The 19,191-nt window shown below is 42.8% G+C and overlaps 1 protein-coding gene across 6 annotated transcripts in view; it reads right to left on the bottom strand.

Moving 5' to 3' along the window:
- Positions 1-19,191, bottom strand: part of CTNND2 (catenin delta 2) — a 492,702-nt gene that overhangs the window by 243,681 nt on the left and 229,830 nt on the right. For all 6 annotated transcript variants that reach the window (XM_060244323.1, XM_060244322.1, XM_060244325.1 and 3 more), the window contains one exon: positions 15,501-15,633. In XM_060244323.1, the coding sequence (XP_060100306.1) occupies positions 15,501-15,633 (133 nt within the window). The remainder of the gene's footprint in view (positions 1-15,500; positions 15,634-19,191) is intronic.

Raw genomic sequence — 19,191 nt, 5'->3', positions numbered from 1 at the left:
CTAAATAGTCAGCAATTGTTTTCACCATATAATCCAATAAATCAATTCCCTTCCCTTCAGGTATTCCTCTCAGACGTATTTGAGTTTCCATTAATCTGCAGTCATGAATTGTTACCTTCTCTTGAAGTTTTAATAAGGCGGAAGCATGTATATCAACTTTCTCTTCAACCTCCTCGACCCTGTTTTTAACCATACCCAGTTCATCTTTAAAATCTTCAACTTCTTTTTTAAGATCTCCAATATCCTTCTTAAGCTCTTTTTTGCTAGCTGTTATCATCTCCACGTCCTTCATAATCCTGGCTTCCATGGTATCAAACTGGCTTTGCATTTTGTCCAAAGAATGAGATCTTGCACGAGTTAATCTTCCTTCTGACATAAAAATCCCCCCAAAAACTCAGAGGGCTCCAATTCTCAATTCAGCACCAAGTCCAGTAGCTTAGAACTTGCTGTTTAAAATAAGACTAATTTCGTCTTTCTCCTACCTTCCTGGGCTGAGATATTGATTTTTAACAGTTTTTGGCAATTTTCCCTCTTTCAAAATGGCGATCGTACTTTCTTTATGGTTAAAAATCCCTAGCAAAGACCTTCTTCTTGCTCTTCTCTCCTTCAACTTTTACTTCCTGGTTCATGTTCTCCAACTATCCCTGTCTTTGGAATCCTTGTTATGTTGTTATGTTGACTGCCAGTACACCTTCAGCTGTTACTTCCTGGATCACTGAGCTCAGCTCTCGTTCCCCAAATATCGCAGTCTTTGAATACTTGTTATGTTGATTGAAAGTTCAGAGCCATAACACAGAAGCCTTTGTCACTGACCACAGGTATTCAAAACAATTTTCTTCTTTCCCAAATCCTAGCAATGCCTTTAATTTAACAAAGTCCAAATTTCAAAATTTCTCCTCTTTCCCTCACTTTTGTTCTTGTTCAAGTTTTCCCACCTTCTACTGTTATTTAGATTAGCTTAGAAATGTCTTGGAGTGAGAGATAATGATCAAAGTACCTAAGCGGCTATGTTTTTTAAACTTCGGTCTTCCTGGTCTTTCAGATGCTTATCAGTCCCAAAAGAGAGTGAGATCCAAACATGCTTAAACCAATTGAATGGCTCTTAATCCTTTGTAGATGCTGGATGACGCTCCTTTTCCTTGCCAGATCATCAAAACCTCAGAAAAATCCCCTCCGGAATAAATAATAAACAGATCAACGGCTCAAAGTATTTTTGACGTCATCCTGGGCAATTCTCTAACTGAGAAATGCAGGCAGAGAACCCGATAAGGCTCTTTACTACCCTGAACAAAGGATTAAGTTTTCCCCTTATTCAGGAGACAACAGCTCTGTTGGAAACTCACACCGGAAGCCGAGTCTGTTTCATTATCTTGGAGGTGTGAAGGCCATTCTGCCACAGGGCAGGCGCTGTCCTCATTCCCAGGAAACATAGGTAACCTTTTATGAGCCACTTTAGACTACAGACTAAACCACAAAGGGACAACCCCTGCATACCAGAGCCTGGCCGGATCGCAGGTCCTGACACGAGGGGATGTAAACTCCTACCCCCCAGTAGAATTTTTTGGGTGCGGGTGTATTGAATCCCCTCAATCAATATTTTCAGATATTCCTGAATCCCAATATGGGTATGGTATTCAGATTCAGGAAATATTTTGGAAACTTGAATACTTTTGGCTCTATAATGACCTTAGATCAGGGGTGTCTAACTCATTTATGGGGGCCAGATCTGACATAAATGAGATGAGGTGCCGGGCCATGTTGGGTTGGGCTGAGCCATGTCGGGCCAGGCCATGTGTTTACCTATTTAAGATTAGCAGAGATATAAATTTTATAAAGAACACAAACACAAATACTTAAGTTTAAAAAAACTTAAAACATGCTTAAAATGTTAGCACTTATTGGTCTTAATGATGCTTTCTTTATATTTCTCCCATGGGATCCAGGGAACTGGACAAAGGAAGCTCTGGCTCTTTCCTTTCTTCCTCAGGGGACTGGGGGAAGGATCCTCAGCCAATGGGGGAAATAGAGGTTTTGCTCTGTAGCTCCTGAGCAATTGAGCAAACTTTGCAAAGCAAGCTGTTATGCAGAAAGAAGCAAGAGAAAGAGAGAGGAGGAAGCAGATGGCAGCCAGTTGCTCGGGGGCCTGATAGGAGCTCTCCGGGGCCTGATTCAGCCCCCAAACTGCATGTTTGACACCCCTGCCCTAGATCATTATAGCCAATGGTCCCTATAGGGCAGAAGTGGCAAACTCACTTGTTATGAGGGCCAGATCAGAGATAAATGTCACTTTGTTGGGCTGGGCCATGCACGCCATAAAATGTAACATGAGGTACCACAGATAAAAAACGTTATAAAGGTGATTTCAGATGCCACATGGCAAGAGCAGGAGGATTCAGTCCAGGAGGATGACAAGAACAAATGGACAGAAGTCTGACATCAGAAACCACAACATTCCGTTGCTGGCCTAACAGCAGCTGTGCTCTTGCAAAGGGAGATTAGAGAGTGCTGAATTGCAATTGATAAAGAAGCTTAAGACAATGTATCCTCCGGGACTAAACTGAGAGCTAGTTTTCCTGTCTCATTACCCTTTGTGCTATTATCCTTTGGCATCAGAAAGCACTCCACTCTCCAAGACCAGTTCAAGTGTTCTAATTCCTAATGAGAGTCTTTTTGAAAGAAAATAAATCCACATAGGAACAGAGAAATCCAATCTTTTTGTTAAAAAAAAATTCAGAATATGTCAAAGTAATTTCCTCAATATACATTGTGCTTGTCAGAAGAATCCATTAGTTCACCCACCCACTCCCACTTCCTCCCTCCCTCTGAAGAAGTGTGCTTGCACATAAAAGCTTATACTTGGAATAAAACATTGTTGGTCTTGAATCTGCCATGGAACTCCAACTTTGTTTTCTTTTTCTCTCTTTCCTCCTCCCTCTCCAAAAGAGGCAAAGTAACTCCAGAGAAGGAAACAGAAGATCTGTGTATTTCTGTATACAAGAGAGAGGGAGAGAGCAAGAGAGGGCAAGAGGGACAGAGAGGCTTGTCTTTGTACCTTACCCACAGGAAGCAGTCACCTAGCTCTGTGTGTGTGTGTGTGTGTGTGTGTGTGAGAGAGAGAGAGAGAGAGAGAGAGAGAGGGAGGGAGGGAGGTGGGGCACAAGAGGCATGAAACAAAGAGCCACTGAGGGAGCTGGGGAGAAAGCAAGTGATGGTGTGGAAAAGGAAGCCAGTTTACAAGGAAGATGCTTGGGGGACAGAATTGAGCCTCGCGAGGGCTGGATCCGATCAGCAGGCCACATGTTTACCTGACATAGGGTAAAATGGAGAACCAATCCAGGGGAATCTGGGGCTCTGAAAGACACCTACATTGCACTCAATGAAGGGAAAAGGGCATTTAAAAGGATCACTGTACCTTTAAAAGCCATCCCCAAGCTATGCAACTCTCCGGTGAGTGAACGTCAGAGGCATTTAAAGAGCTTGCAGTCCCTTTAAACACCTCCAAGTAGGTGTTTACAGGGGCTATGAGATCTTTAAATGCTGCAGTTCACTTGCTGCAGATTCACATGGCTTGGACCAGGCATTTAAAGGGACTGCAATCCCTTTAAATGCTCTTTAAGTTCAGCTATCTGGTGGCCTGAAAATCCCAAATATCTTTGGGATTTTTGGGACTTGGCTATTTTGGATAGCTGGAAGAATAACTGAAATCTGTATCCGGCTGAACCAATGTCAGATATTTCTATGGCTCAGATTTAGCTAAATGCATACCCCTAATACATACGTAGCCTTGTTTCATCCTTACAACACAGACAGTTCCATCCAACAGGCCAGTCAAGGGACTGGCTTCTGTACAGCCTCATCAGGAAACTGCAGGCCCCAAAGTGAATCACTAAACTAATTAATGCCACTGGTACTAAGGAACACAGGCTAGGATCAGAGCTGTAACTACCGGATTTTGCTCCTGAGGCCAGAATATTGCACCCTCCCATACTTTCATAGTAGCTATTTCAGTGAAAAAGCTATTTAGTAAAAATAGTTAAAAATACAAGAAACAAAAATAACAACCCACCATTTATTTTAATCATTAGAGGAGCATACATAATCAACTAATGCATAAGTAAGTGAATACGAAGTCACTATAGTTAAGTACAAAACGAATCATCAGGTTTGGCCATTTTTACAATTACAATTGATTTGGAGACCAGACAGCACAGAAATTGGAAAAAGAGAGAGGATGCTCAAGTTGAATAATGTTGTCAGTTATTTTGGCCATGACATACATGGACCAAAGCTAGAGAGGAAGGTCTGGAGAATTGTTTGATTTTCATCTTGTCGTCAATGCTGTCCTAGCGGCCAAAAGGAAGGAAGGAGGCAACTTCTTTTGCATGTGGCAGCATATTTATTTATTTTATTTATTTATATTTCGATTTATATCCCGCCCTTCCCACCGAGGTGGCTCAGGGCGGATTACAACATATAAAACTTACATAGGTTTGGCTTAAAGCAGTTAAATAACAACAGTTAAAACAATAATTTAGTAAAACATAAAAAGCAGCGGTCTATCAAAATGCGTTCTAGCTCCATCCAAAAATTCTCAGTGTCAGTTAGTTGTTGTAGGCCAGCCAGAAGAGGACTGTCTTGCAGGCCCTGCGGAACTGCCCTAGGTCCCGCAGGGCCCTTACCTCTTCCGGCAGCTGGTTCTACCAGTAAGGCGCCGCTACCGAGAAGGCCCGATCCCTGGTGGATTTCAGACGGGCCTCCTTTGGCCTGGGGATTACTAGCAGATTTTGCGAGCCCAATTTTAGTACTCTCTGGGGAATGTGTGGGGAGAGACGGTCCCTAAGGTAGGCAGGTCCTAGGCCATATAGGGCATTAAAGGTAATGACCAGCACCTTGTACCGGACTCGGAATATTATTGGCAGCCAGTGCAGATCCCGAAGCCCCGGCCGAGCGTGCTCCCATCTAGGGAGCCCTAGTAGCAGCCGGGCGGCGGTATTCTGCACTAACTGCAATTTCCGAGTTCAGCACAAGGGCAGTCCCATGTAGAGGGCATTACAGTAGTCCAACCTCGAGGTGACCGTAGCATGAATCACCGTTGCTAGGTCGTCGTGCTCCAGGAAAGGAGCCAGCTGCCTCGCCCGCCTAAGATGAAAAAATGCAGACTTGGCAGTGGCTGCTATCTGAGCCTCCATTGTTAATGAAGGCTCCAATAGTACCCCCAGACTTTTGACCCTGTGCGCCGCTGTCAACGGCGCCCCGTCAAAGACTGGTAGGGGGATTTCCCTTCCCGGGCCACAACGACCCAAGCAAAGGACCTCTGTCTTCGCCGGATTCAGCTTCAGCCCACTCAGCCTAAGCCACCCAGCCACCGCCTGTAGCGCCCGGTCCAAATTTTCTGGGGCGCAGGCAGGCCGGCCGTCCATAAGTAGATAGAGCTGGGTGTCATCAGCATACTGATGACAACCCAACCCATACCTTCGGGCAATCTGGGCAAGGGGGCGCATATAGATGTTAAACAACATCGGGGAAAGTACCGCCCCTTGAGGCACTCCGCAATCAAGCGTGTGTCTCCGGGACAGTTCGTCCCCAATCGCCACCCTTTGTCCCCGACCGTCAAAGAAGGAGGAAAGCCATTGTAAGGCCAGCCCCTGAATCCCCGCGTTGGCAAGGCGGCAAGCCAGCAACTGATGGTCGACCGTATCGAACGCTGCCGACAGGTCTAACAACATCAGCATCGCCGAGCCGCCTTGATCCAGATGTCATCCACCAGGGCGACCAGCACTGTCTCCGTCCCATGGCCCGGGCGAAAACCAGACTGGCAGGAGTCAAGGACAGAAGCGTCCTCCAGGAAACTCTGTAGCTGCAACGCCACTGCCCTCTCAATAAGTTTGCCCCAAAAGGGCAAATTCGAGACCGGCCGATAATGTGCCAATTCGGCCGGGTCTAACGTTTTTTTCAGGAGGGGACGGACCACCGCCTCTTTAAGCGCTGATGGAAAATGCCCCTCCAATAGGGATCTATTTATGATATCCCGCACAGGATATCTCAGCTCCCTCTGGCAGGTCTTAATAAGTCAGGAGAGGCACGGGTCCAATTTGCAAGTTGTTGGGCGTGCAGATAGGAGGATCCTGTCAACTTCTTCCAGGCTGAGAGCACTGAAGCCGTCCAGAACACAATCCGAAGACAGGCACAGGGCCTGATCCAGCAAAGTAGTCACCTTCTCAAAAAAAAAAGAGAACAGGTTAGTCTGACATGACTTGTTCTTGAGAAAAGCATGCTGGCTCTTAGTAATCACATCCATTCTTTCTAAATGTTCCAGGACCAACTGTTTGATGATTTGTTCTAAAACTTTTCCAGGTATAGACATCAAGCTGACGGGTCGATAGTTACCCGGATCCTCTTTTTTCCCCTTCCTGAAGATGGGGACAACATTCATAGTCAACTGTGTTGAACACTGCTGAAAGATCCAAGAATAACAGCAGTGCCAACCTGCCCCAATCTAGCTGCATGTGGAGGTCATCTGCTAGACCAATGAGGACAATCTCTGTCCTGCACCCTGTCAAGCAATGTTTTATATTATCATAACTGCCTATGTTTATCAGAATATAACTGCTATACTGTACTGTTACTAACCATGAAACAAAGCCAAGGCATATCAAAGTAGAATAGTTAGCTGGCGTCTCCTCCCCGCGCCTCTCTCGCTTTGACTAACAAATGCAGGAATTCGCTCTTTGAAGATAAAACCTCCAGGGACATTTTCCCAGGCCAAGCCTGGTCTCAGGAAGTATAACCACAGGGAGATAAAAGAAAGTACTGTGTGAATTTTCACATGTGAAGACAAGAATGTTTAGTAATTGTAACTTTGTTGATAGAAGCTTTGATGTGCCATCTTTAAGTATGCACCCTGCCATTGCTCTGTATCAGTTCCAATTCTTGGCTCAACAGAAGCACATGGATTATCAATAAACTTATACTTTGTTTCAAATCAAGGACTGGTTACTTTGAGATTCACTTGCTTGACACAGCCAGGGCAGAATTTGGACTGGAACAAATCTAGTGCCAATGTATCCTCTAGGAAACCCTGAAATTGTTTGGCTACCACTCTCTCAATTCCCTTACCCAGAAATGACAAATTTGATTTCGCAGGTTTTTTTTTAATTTTTCAAAACCATGAAACACCTAGGAAAAAAACTAATAAACAGAGGGAAGGGGGTAAAAACAAAAACCAGAGGTTGTGACTATATATTGCTTAACATTTACATTTCCTTTCAGATATTCTATAAACAATCATACTTATCCATTTTTTTTTCTAATTTTCCTGCAAACTTCCTCTCCATTTATGTTCTAATTAATTAATTCAATTTTGTGATATTCTTATTATTTACATTTCAGCCCTTATCACTTTCAACAATATTCTTAAATCATACTCCTATACTCCCATATCTAATTTTTAGATACAATTTAGTTCATATATGATAGGATAGTTCATATATGATTACTGTGTATGACCCTGGCTTGGCAACGACTTTGAATATTGAATGCTGTCCTGGTAAATATATTCACTGTGAATACTGTTTGTCTCTTGTCTGTTAATTCCTGTGTTCCCCATTCCTGTCCTTCAGCAGCCCCTTCAGAGAACTGTGCATAAATTCTCTGTCAATATACAGCTCCCAACTGGTCATATAATGGCTGCCATATCTTGTTACTTTCTTGTACCTTCCCATCCTTCAATTTTATTGATAACAACTCAATTTCAGCAGTTTCTGCAAGAATTCTTCTTCCTTAGGTATTTGTTGTGTTTTCCTCCTCTTTGCATAAACTAATCTTGCCGCGGTCACTGCATATATTAAAAATGTAATTGTTGGTTTGGGAAGTGGATCTTGGAAAATGCTCAGTAGATACATCTAAGATTTATGCTGTACATTTATCTTTAGGATTTTCTAGAGACAGCTATGAATTTGTTTCCAATATTCTCTCGCTTGCTCACAGTGCCACCACATATGGCAGAAGGACCCTTTAACTTTCTGACACTTCCAACATTTGCTGAAAATGTTTGGATACCTCTTCATAAGTCTATCAGGTGTAATATACCATCTGCACACCATTTTATATAAATTTTCTTTAAATGCTGCTGATCTTGTAAGTTTAATATTCTCTTTCCACAACTTTTCCCACGCAGATAGTTCAATATTACGACTTATATTCTGCATCCGTTTATCATGTTATCTTTGACTATTTCCTCTTGCATCTTCCTTTCCAATAAAAAATCATAAATTTTCTTTATAAGTTTACCTTCTGTTTCTATCATAATTTCATCGAATTCATTCATCTGTTTTGCAAAACCAATTTCTTTATCGTTTACGTACCTTGAAAGCACAAATAGCTTTCATCCACCTATCTAATTGTATATTCTCTTCTATTTTTAAATTTCTGGTCTCATCTAACTTATTTTCATAGGTGAGGATTTCTTCCCAATTAAGCAGATTTGCTTGCACTACCACCACTAATGGCGATAACCGCCTCAGTATATTCTCATATATCTGAGGTTTAATCCACTTCCATATTACATATATTGCTTTTCTGATCTCATGTTTAAAAAATACATTTTCCTTAGAGACGTTTTGATACCAAATATATGAATGCCAACCTCTAGGTAGATCAGATCCTTCTATAACTAACATTCTGCTGTTCTTTTATAGAATCATAGAGTTTGAAGGGACCTCTAGGGTATCTAGTCCAACCCTCTGCACAATGCAGGAAACTCACAAACACTTCCCCCTAAATTCACAGCATCTTCATTGCTGTCAGATGGCCATCTAGCCTCTGTTTAAAAACCTCCAAGGAAGGAGAGCCTACCACCTCTCGAGAAAGCCTGTTGCACTGAGGAATCGCTCTAATGGTCAGGAAGTTCTTCCTAATGTTGAGCCGGAAATTCTTTTGATTTAATTTCAACCCATTGGTTCTGATCCTACCTTCCGGAGCCACAGAAAACAATTCCACACCATCCTCTATATGACAGCCCTTCAAGTACTTGAAGATGGTGATCCTATCACCTCTCAATTGCCTCCTCTCCTCCCCAGATCCTTCAACCTTTCTTCATAGGACTTGGTCTCCAAACCCAGCTAAACATCCCCAGCTTCTTCAACCTTTCCTCATAGGACCTAGTCTTCAGACCCCTTACCATCTTTGTTGCCCTCCTCTGGACCCATTCCAGCTTGTCTATATCCTTCTTAAAATGTAGTGCCCAAAAAGGAACACAATACTCCAGATGAGGTCTTACCAGAGCAGAGTAAAGCGATACCAGCACATCACGTGATCTGGACACTATACTTCTGTTGATACAGCCCAAAATTGCATTTGCTTTTTTAGCCACTGCATCACACTGTTGACTCATGTTCAGCGTATGATCCACTAAGACCCCTAGATCCTTTTCGCACATAATACTGCTAAGACAAGTCTTCCCCATCCTATAACCATGCATTGGATTTTTCCTACCTAAACGCAGAACTATACATTTATCCCTGTTAAAATTAATTTTATTGATTTTAGCCCAGTTTTCCAGCCTGTCAAGGTCATCCTGTATCCTGTTTCTGTCTTCTGTGTTTGCAGAACACTTTAAAGTTATCCAGTCCCTTGCCCACAACAATGTACAGTTGTTTGTGAAGAGTCAGTTTGGTGTAGTGTTTAAGTGTGCGGACTCTTATCTGGGAGAACTTGGTTTGATTCCCCACTCCTCCACTTGCACCTGCTGGCATGGCCTTGGGTCAGCCATAGCTCTGGCAGAGGTTGTCCTTGAAAGGGCAGCTGCTGTGAGAGCCCTCTCCAGCCCCACCCACCTCACAGGGTGTCTGTTGTGGGGGAGGAAGGTAAAGGAGATTGTGAGCCGCTCTTAGACTCTTCAGAGTGTAGGGGGGGGGATATAAATCCAATATCTTCATCTTCTTCTTATAATAGGTCTGCCAGTCCAGCAATGGAAACCCTCCCCTTTGTTTAGCATCTTGCAGTATTTTCAATTTGATCCTGGGCCTCTTATTTTGTCATATATATTTAGATATCAGCTTGTTTAATTGTTGAAAAAATAGGTTAGGCAGTACAATTGGTATAATCTGAAATAGAAACAATACTCTCAGTAATATGTTCATTTTTACAGTCGAGATTCTTTCCACTAGTGAAAGTTGCAAATCCATCTATTTCTCTAAATCTGTCTTTATCTCTTTCAACAGTTCGTCGAAATTATTGTATTTCAACATCTTCACTCTTGTTTAGATAAATATATGGAGCACAGGTCCATCAGTGGCTATTAGCCACAGTGTATGTGTGTATATAAAATTTTTTGCCACTGTGTGACACAGAGTGTTGGACTTGATGGGCCGTTGGCCTGATCCAACATGGCTTCCCTTATGTTCTTATGTTTTTGTTAGGTACACCCCTAAGCATTTCACTCTATTTTTATGACTATAATCTGATTTAATGTCTAACTCTTGGATTTGCTTTTGTGTCATGTTTTTAGCCAAAAATTTAGTTTTCTTGTAGTTCACTCTGAGACTCGCCACCACACCAAATTCTCTCAATCTCCCATTTAATTTATCTGTCTAAGTTAATGGGTCTTCCAATACGAACACCAAGTGGTCAGCAAATGCTTGTAACTTAAAAGATTCCCCTCTAATTTTGCTTCCCTTTATCTCTTGGTCTGCCCATATTAGTTCAATTAAATATTCCACTGTCTAGATAAATAGTAATGGTGAGATGAGGCAATCTTGTCTTGTTCCCTTTTCAATCTGGATCTGATCGATCAAGCCTCCATTTACATTAATTCTGGCTTTCTGTTCGGTATAGATGGCTTGGACCAGTTGTTTAAAACGATCTCTGCAACTGATGCCTTCTAGGCATTTTAGCATAAATTTCCAATTCACGTTGTCAAACGCTTTCTCTGCACCTAAAAAGATAAATTCAGCTTGTTTATCTGGGCGCTCCTGATAGTTTTCCAAAGCGTTCAATACTGTTCTTACATTCTGCCTCATCGGTCTGCCTAGTAAGAAACCTGCTTGGTCCTCGTTTATTATAATTGGAAGCACTTTTTAAGTCTCTGTGCTAAAGTAGTGGCAAATACTTTATAGCCTGCATTAACAGCGATATAGGTCTATAATTTTTAATATCTGTTGATTCCATTCCTTCTTTATGAATTAGAGATATCGTTGCTTTGTTCCATGAAACTGGTACTTCTGCAGTTAGCATTTATAAGGTAAAAATATGACATCTTCAAAGCTTTTAAAGAATTCAACCAGTAACCCATCCAGTCCAGGTGTCTTATTATTTTTCCGAATTTTAATCATATCAACAATTTCTTGAATCATTATTGGGCCATTCAGTACCGTTTGCATTTCTTTTGAGAGTTTCTTCATCTTAACCGGATTGATATATGTTTCTTGCTCTGAGATTCCTGCTTTTTATACAAATTTTCATAAAAATTCCTAACGATTTTTTCCATATGATTTCTTTTTTGCTTTTCCACATTATATTCGTTCTTTAAGGCCATTATCAGTTTCTTTTCTCTTTCCTTCTTTAATCTATAAGCCAGCCATCTACTTATTTTATTTGCATTTTCAAAAAATATTTTAGTCCATTTCAATTTTTTCTCCAATTCTTCAGTTAGCAGTAAGTTTATCTGGTGTTGCAGGATTTGTATTTTTGTTTTTGTTTCTACCGTGTTATTTTCTTTTAGATTCCTCTCTTGCAGGTGCAATTTTTCTGCCAATGCTTTATAAATTTTGGTTCTATTTTTCTTTCTTATAGATGAGTACTGGATTGCGATTCCTCTAAAAAAGGCTTTGAAAGCGTTCCAAATTACTTGAATCGGTGTGTATCTTCTCTATTCTGTTCAAGAAAGATTTTAATCGCTTCTTTTGCTTCAGTTCAGAACGCCTCTTCTTTTAATATTTGTAGATTCAAGGTCCATCTAAATGTTTTACAAAAGCTGTTAATTTAACTTGAAGTGGACTATGGTCTGCAAATGTTCTTGGCATTATCACTGCATCTTCAATTTCTTGCATCAATATAGTAGAGATCCAGCACATATCGATCCTGGACTATGAATTATGTACTTCTAAATAGTACGTAAAATCTTTAGTTCTTAAATTCCTCGTCCTCCAACAGTCCACTAAATTTAGCTCTTCTGCCAATTTCAAAAAGGATTTTGGCTGTTGGTTACTCCCCTTTTTCTTCCAGAAATGACAGGTTTGAAACTGGGCAGTAATGGGCTGGATCAGATGGATCCAATGATGGCTTTTTCAAGAGTGGCAAGACCACTGCTTCTTTAAGTTACTTTCTCAAAACAAGGAGATAAGGTTTGTCTGACATGTTGTTGTTAGTCTGGCATGGTGTAGCGGTTAAGCGTGCAGACTCTTCTCTGGGATAACACAGTTTGATTCCCCACATGTACCTGCTGGTTGATCTTGGGTCAGTCATGAGTCCTCTCAGAGCTGTTCTGCTCAAGAGCAGTTTCTATTAGAGCTCTCTCAGGTCCACCTACCTCACAGGGTATCTGTTGTGGGAAGGGTGAGGGAAATAAGATTGTAAGCGACTCTGAGACTCCTTCGTGTAGTGAAAGATAGTGTATAAATCCAATCTCCTCCTCCTCCTCTTCTCTAAGTAATCACAGCCTGATAGGACTGACTTTTGGGTTATTTGTTCTAAAACTTTTCCAGGTAAAGATGTCAAGCTAACAGGTCTTTAGTTACTCCAGACCCTCCTTCTCCCCTTTCTTGAAGATGCAGACAACATTTACCTGCCTCCAGTGTGGTGCTGGAGAAGATTCTTGAGAGTCCCTTGGACTGCAAGAAGATCCAGTCAGTCAGTCCTAAGGGAAATCAAACCAGACTGTTCACTGGAAGGTCAGATGCTGAAGCTGAAATACTTTGGCCACCAAATGAGAAGGAAGCACTCCCTGGAGAAGATCCTGATGCTAGGAAAGACAGAAGGCAAAAGAAGAAGGGGACGGCAAAAGTTGAGATGGCTGGACAGTGTTACTGATGTAACAAACACGAATTTGAGCAGACTTCAGAGGATGGTGGAAGACAGGAGGGCCTGGCATTACTTTGTCCATGGGGTCGCAAAGAGTCGGACTCGACTGTGTGACTGAACAACAACAAAGTCTTCTGGCACCTCACCTGTTCTCTAAGAATTCTCAAAAAATAATGGCTAGAGGCTCAGAAATTGAATCTGCAAGTTCTCTTAGTTTCCTTGGATGCAGTTCATCTGGCCCTGAGGACTTTGTTTCATTTGCTTTTGCTGTGTTGAGCATTGTTTCCCTCACAAGCGACTGAGGAAGGCTGAGGAAAAGTAGGAATCATGCAGTTCGGCCCTTTCTTCATCACCTATTATAATTTCATGTTCCTGTCCCAGCAATGGGCCTACCATGTCCTTGCTCTTTTTCTTACTTTGTACATAAGAAAAGAACCTTTTTTCTTTTAACATTGCTCGCTAGCCTATGTTGCTGACTCAGCAGCCCAGTTGAGCTCTATGGAGATTGGTCACTAGGAAGCGTGCTTAGGATTGCATCCTTTCTGTACAACATCTAGAAGGAAAGTCATTATATAATTTGGGGACACATCCCTGCTTATAGCAAGACAGCAAAACCAAAAATCCTCCCCTCACTGTTTTCTTTTTTTGCAGCCAACTTACGGTGGAGGGTTTTCAAGGCAAGAGACAAACAAAAGAGGCCGGCCATTGCTGCCTTTGCAGAGCAGCCCTATACTCCCTTGGAGGTCTCCCATCACTGAGACATCTAGCTGGAGATGCCAAGAATTGAACCCAGGACCTTTAGCAAGCCCAGCAGATGCTCTCCTTACCAGGCCAGTTAAACGCCAGTGTATGCATCCTTTGGATCTTTGCTTTAGCCTTTGAAATACCCCCAACTACCATAGTTGTGGCAGGAAATGCAACCCAGCCAGTAGAGGGAAATGGGCTCTCTAAAATTTTTACTGACATTTAAATGTAGCAAAGGGAGAAAACAAAACAACACAATTTGGAAACTACCCACCTCCCCAATACAACCTACTTTAACAGTAATAATTTAGTTCATTCTAATTATTCAGGCCTTATTACAAAAGCTGAAAAGAAAAGTTAAAAACCTTCCAGACAAAAACCAGGAAAGCCAACAGAAGGGGTGTCTTGTGAGCACATCAATGAGTTCTGACCCTGAAGCCACCAGCTTCGGGCTCCTGCCCAGAAAGCCATCCCCAACTCTGCCAAATGTCCCTTCCGTCCATTGGGCTCCAAGAATCTCAGCTGACAAGAAAGGAGCTCTGAGAACAAGAGCCAGGCTTTCAAGACTAGCAGAGACCTCTCCTCCCTTGTTTGGTGCCGAGGGACATATTTTGCTGGAAGAGAAACCAGCTACTGGGGCTGTGGGGGATAACCAAGTGTTGTATTCTTTACTACACTTGAACGCAGGATTATGGAGTTTGGGGGGTGGTGAACCTGATTTTCTTCCTACTTTCCCCTTGAATGGTGATTTGAGTGTAGTCATTGATGACAAATTGCACGCAGCAACTGAGTCAATGAAAAGCAGTTTTGAAATTAGGATAGAAGAGGCTTTGACAACAAAGGCCGCAATCCACATGCGATTTAAACTGTGGTGTTTGCATCTGAGCATATTCACCACTACCGACATTGATTTCAAATTGAACTAAAAACTAAAGTGGCTTTGAACCAAAGTAGCCGGGGGGGGGGAGGGCTGCATGGGAGGAGCAGGTTGTGTTCTCAAAACAGTTCACATTCATAGTTAGTGGCTGGAAATAATGCACGGCTGCCGGTCACCATGAGCTGGCGTGATGTTGCATCAGCAGATTTTTGCAGACTGTCATCTGTATTGTGTTGATTAGATTGGATTCCTTTAAAGTTGTGCTTTGAGTATTATTATACTTTGTGTCGTGACTTGCCCTGAGCCTGTTTGTGGGGAGGGCAGGACAGAAATAAAATAAATCAAACAACACCAATACACAGGGTTTTAAGAATATTTTTATATATCATTTCACTCCTACACACAACCCACTTGATCACTTATGTCTCTGTCAAGAAGTCTGAGCAGAGGAGCTGCAATCAAGATGGTTAAGAAAGCCGAAATATGATACTTGGCCATGATTGTGAAAAGGTCTAAAAAATTCAGCCACTCTTTTTACACCTCAGTGCCTAGAATAGAATGGCAGACTTGGATCCACACATCTTTTTTGCTTTCATCAAATTTCCCACCCTCTTAGTACAGATCCCGTGCCATCCCCCCTCCCCACGGCCCCCCGAATGTGAGTAGCCAGTGAGGAGGACTCCCTCTTCCTTTCTTCACCCAGGGGAAAACCGGCTCCATTTGTCAGACAGACTGCTGAACTAGTAAGACTTCATGCCCTTGATGCAACCTCAGTCTGGGCTTCCAAGTAGGAAGGTTGCATACCACACACACATAAAACACACACAAGTGAAGCGGCCACTGTTCTTAATTGCCATCTTACCTCCGCTTTTATTTTATTGTCTCCAAAACACAGATGCTGTAAGTAGGCAGCAGCGTTGGACTGCACGGAGGGGAACTGATGCTGTAACATCTGTATAACTTCTGGAAGTTCTGGATCTCTCCATCCAAACTCTCTGTGCACAAAGAAACAAGAGCAAGATTCAGCAGGGACCCTCAAAAGACAACCACAGCCCCTACTGCAGTTGCAGTGCCCCAGAGTTCCCTTCCAAGACAACAGGAAACATATATGTTGAAGGAAGGGGGAGGGGTTTCCACCAGTGCCAATGCCAGGATTAAAATATGGAAACAACACTGTCCAGGATGTTAAGTATGTTTTGCCATTACAACTTGGACTGGATTTGTTTTCTCACTGCTCCAGTATTCTAAAATAATAGAAATCAAACGCACTATAGGAAGCTCTGATCATGATGAAATCAAAGAAAAAAACCCACACACACACAGCCAATATACACAGACATGCTTTCTCATGGGGGTGCGGGTGGGGGCTGAATAGCACCCCTCTCAAATAGCAGGTTTTGGGGAGGGGTGGGGAGAAGGGTGGTCTTCTGAGCGCAGCAGCCTCAGAGGAAATGGAGCAAAACCGAATATGCTCTGAGACTGCTGCACCAAAGAGAGGCTGCCTGCGCCCAACTCCCTCGTTTAGCCTGGACCAGTCTGCTACTAGGTACACACACACACACTTTTAATATGGTTCGACCAAAACACATGTAGTACAGAAAAACTTCTGTGTCATACAAGACGCAAGACACATGTTCGTGCTAATGGTTTTTCACATTATAAAAACCGGAATAGACTATGAACGTGACTTATCCTACATTCTGAAGGAGTTTCATTTCAGGGTTTACAACCTGAAAGTTAGTACCTCATTACCAGCACTCATTAATCTTCATGTTTCTTTAGGCAGAAATTTTGCAACATTCCTTCCTCCCTCCCAGCCACTACCCTGCTGTCCCCGCTCTTTGAAAGAATGAATACACGTGCCCTCCGGATTTCTTACTTCTTTTCCTTTACACACAGGCCGCCTGGAGCCTGTTTGCAGGGAGGGCGGGATACAAACAGAAATAAATAAATATCTCCAAACCCTTGTTTCCAAACGCGCTATAGACAGAGGTCCCTCATTTTTTTTGTGAAACTAAAGGCGTCTTGCTGTCTGCCAACTCCCCCTCCTGCTGTCTTGGGGTGCTTCCAAGGGCACTGTGCTGAGGAAGAGCTCCTAACCTGAGACAGGAAGGAGACGTGGGCCAGAGGTCGGGCAGGGCACAGAATGCAGCGCTGCGCAGACGGAAGGAAGAACCACAGGGCCTGCAAGGCAGAGAAGTTCTGCCAGGCATTGGGTTGTGACAAGCATGTGGGTTCAATGACGAGTCGAAGTTGATACAAAGACTATGTTTATTGATAGACTGATACTTTGGTGTAACAGGTTCTTGAGAGTAATGCTGACCATACATTGATACAGTACTTTTAAGGCCTACTTCAAAGGGATTCCAAGGGATGGGGTTGCGGGGTAGCATTCACACATAAACTATCATAACTGTCTACATTCCCATAGTGTTATCAGGACTGCTTCCTTGCTTCCCCAGATGTCTCTCACTCCCTTACCGGAATGTATGGGAAGGTGCTGATTACTTGGTTTCAGATCTCACTACTTCTAATTACAGGCCATAAAGCAAGGCGGGGGAAGGGAAAGAATAACAAACTAACAAAGTTGGGTCCTCCATGATACTTCACAGACCAGGTTAGGCAGGACCATAAAACCATAAATTAACAATGGAATTTCACCATGCTTGACAGGTTGGGCACTGGGAGGGTTTCCATCTGGCTGGCTCTCCTGTCTCTTGCCTCCCCCCCCCCACACCTGCCCCATGAAGCAGTGGCACAACTGGAAGTTTTAGCACCATCTAATTAGATTAATGCCTGTATTTTTATTGTTTTAATAAGGAATCCCTTGAGTGTTGTTGTTCTTGATGTACCGAACCCTGAGTCCTGCTCCACAGGGCAAGGCAGTCAAGAAACCAAAGAAACAATAAGTAAATAGACTAGAGAAGAGCCATCAAGACACAATTAGGACTGAACTAAGACTGAGGAAAAACACTCAGCCAAAGAAAACGGTCACACTAGACACATGGCAACTGCCATAGTTTTCTCTGAATGTGGGACCTTTTTGTCCTGTGTGAGTTTAGCAGTTCCCGCAAATGAAGTTAAATAAGTTTACTACCCAAATGTACTGGCTCTGCAAAATGCACAGTCTCAGACATAAGAAAAGATTAAGTGGTGAAGCTATCCCAATGGAGAGAGGTTGAGGAGTGCATCGTCTCAGCCTTGCCAGAGATGAAATTTAAGGCAGGTTTATTCTCACCAGTGTCAAGGCCACTTGGTTTCACTGTTACTGTACTAAACCAGAATGCTAACTACTACCAGCTTTTGCATTTGAAAACCAGCTGAAATATTAGTTCAAATAACCAGACAACTTGCAGTCCCCCCTGCATGAGCAACCTCAGAAGCACCTGTCAAACAGAGGAAGTGAAGAACCATCTTTATTTTAACTCCAATGAACATTCATTAGATCAAAACAGAATCACAGAATCATAAAGTTGGAAGGGACCTCTAGGGTCATCTAGTCCAACCCCCTGCACGATGCAGGAAACTCACAAACACCTCCCCCTAAATTCACAGGATCTTCATTGCTGTCAGATGGCCATCTAGCCTCTGTTTAAAAACCTCCAAGGAAGGAGAGCCCACCACCTCCCGAGGAAGCCTGTTCCACTGAGGAATCGCTCTAACGGTCAGGAAGTTCTTCCTAATGTTGAGCCGGAAACTCTTTTTGATTTACTTTCAACCCATTGGTTCTGGTCCTACCTTCTGGGGCCACAGAAAACAATTCCACACTATCCTCTATATGACAGCACTTCAAGTACTTGAAGATGGTGATCCTATCACCTCTCAGTCGCCTCCTCTCCAGGCTAAACATTCCCAGTTCCTTCAACCTTTCCTCATAGGACTTGATCTCCAGACCCCTCACCATCTTCGTCACCCTCCTCAGGACTCTTTCCAGCTTGTCTATATCCTTCTTCAGATGCGGTGCCCAAAACTGAACACAATTCTCCAGGTGAGGTCTTACCAGAGCAAAGCAGTACCATCATGTCACTATAATTCTGTTGATACAGCCCACAACTGCATTTGCCTTTTTAGCCACCACATTACACTGTTGACTCATGTTCAGCGTATGGTCCACCAAGACCCTTCAATCCCTTTTGCACATACTACTGCTAAGACAAGTCTCCCCCATCCTATAATCATGCATTAGATTTTTTCTACCAAAATGCAGAACTTTACATTTATCCCTGTTAAAATTCATTTTACTGGTTTTAGCCCAGTTTTCCAGCTTGTCAAGGTAATTCTCTATCCTTTTCCTGTCTTCTGCTGTATTTGCAACCCCTCCCAATTTAGTATCATTGGCAAATTTAATAAGCATTCCCTCTTTCCTTCATCCAAATCATTGATAAAGATGTTGAACAAAACAGGTTCCAGGACAGATCCTTGAAGTACCCCACTTGTCACTCCTCTCCAAGAGGATGAAGAACCATTCACAAGCACTCTTTGAGTGCAATCTGTCAACCAGTTACAGATTCACCTAACAGTAACAGGATCTGAACCACATTTACCAACTTGTC

The sequence above is a fragment of the Heteronotia binoei genome, chromosome 7 (genome assembly GCF_032191835.1).
Source record: "Heteronotia binoei isolate CCM8104 ecotype False Entrance Well chromosome 7, APGP_CSIRO_Hbin_v1, whole genome shotgun sequence".
Taxonomy (NCBI): Eukaryota; Metazoa; Chordata; class Lepidosauria; order Squamata; family Gekkonidae; genus Heteronotia; species Heteronotia binoei.
Note: the sequence above shows the minus strand (reverse complement) of the source record. Positions and strands in the feature narration are given on the sequence as shown.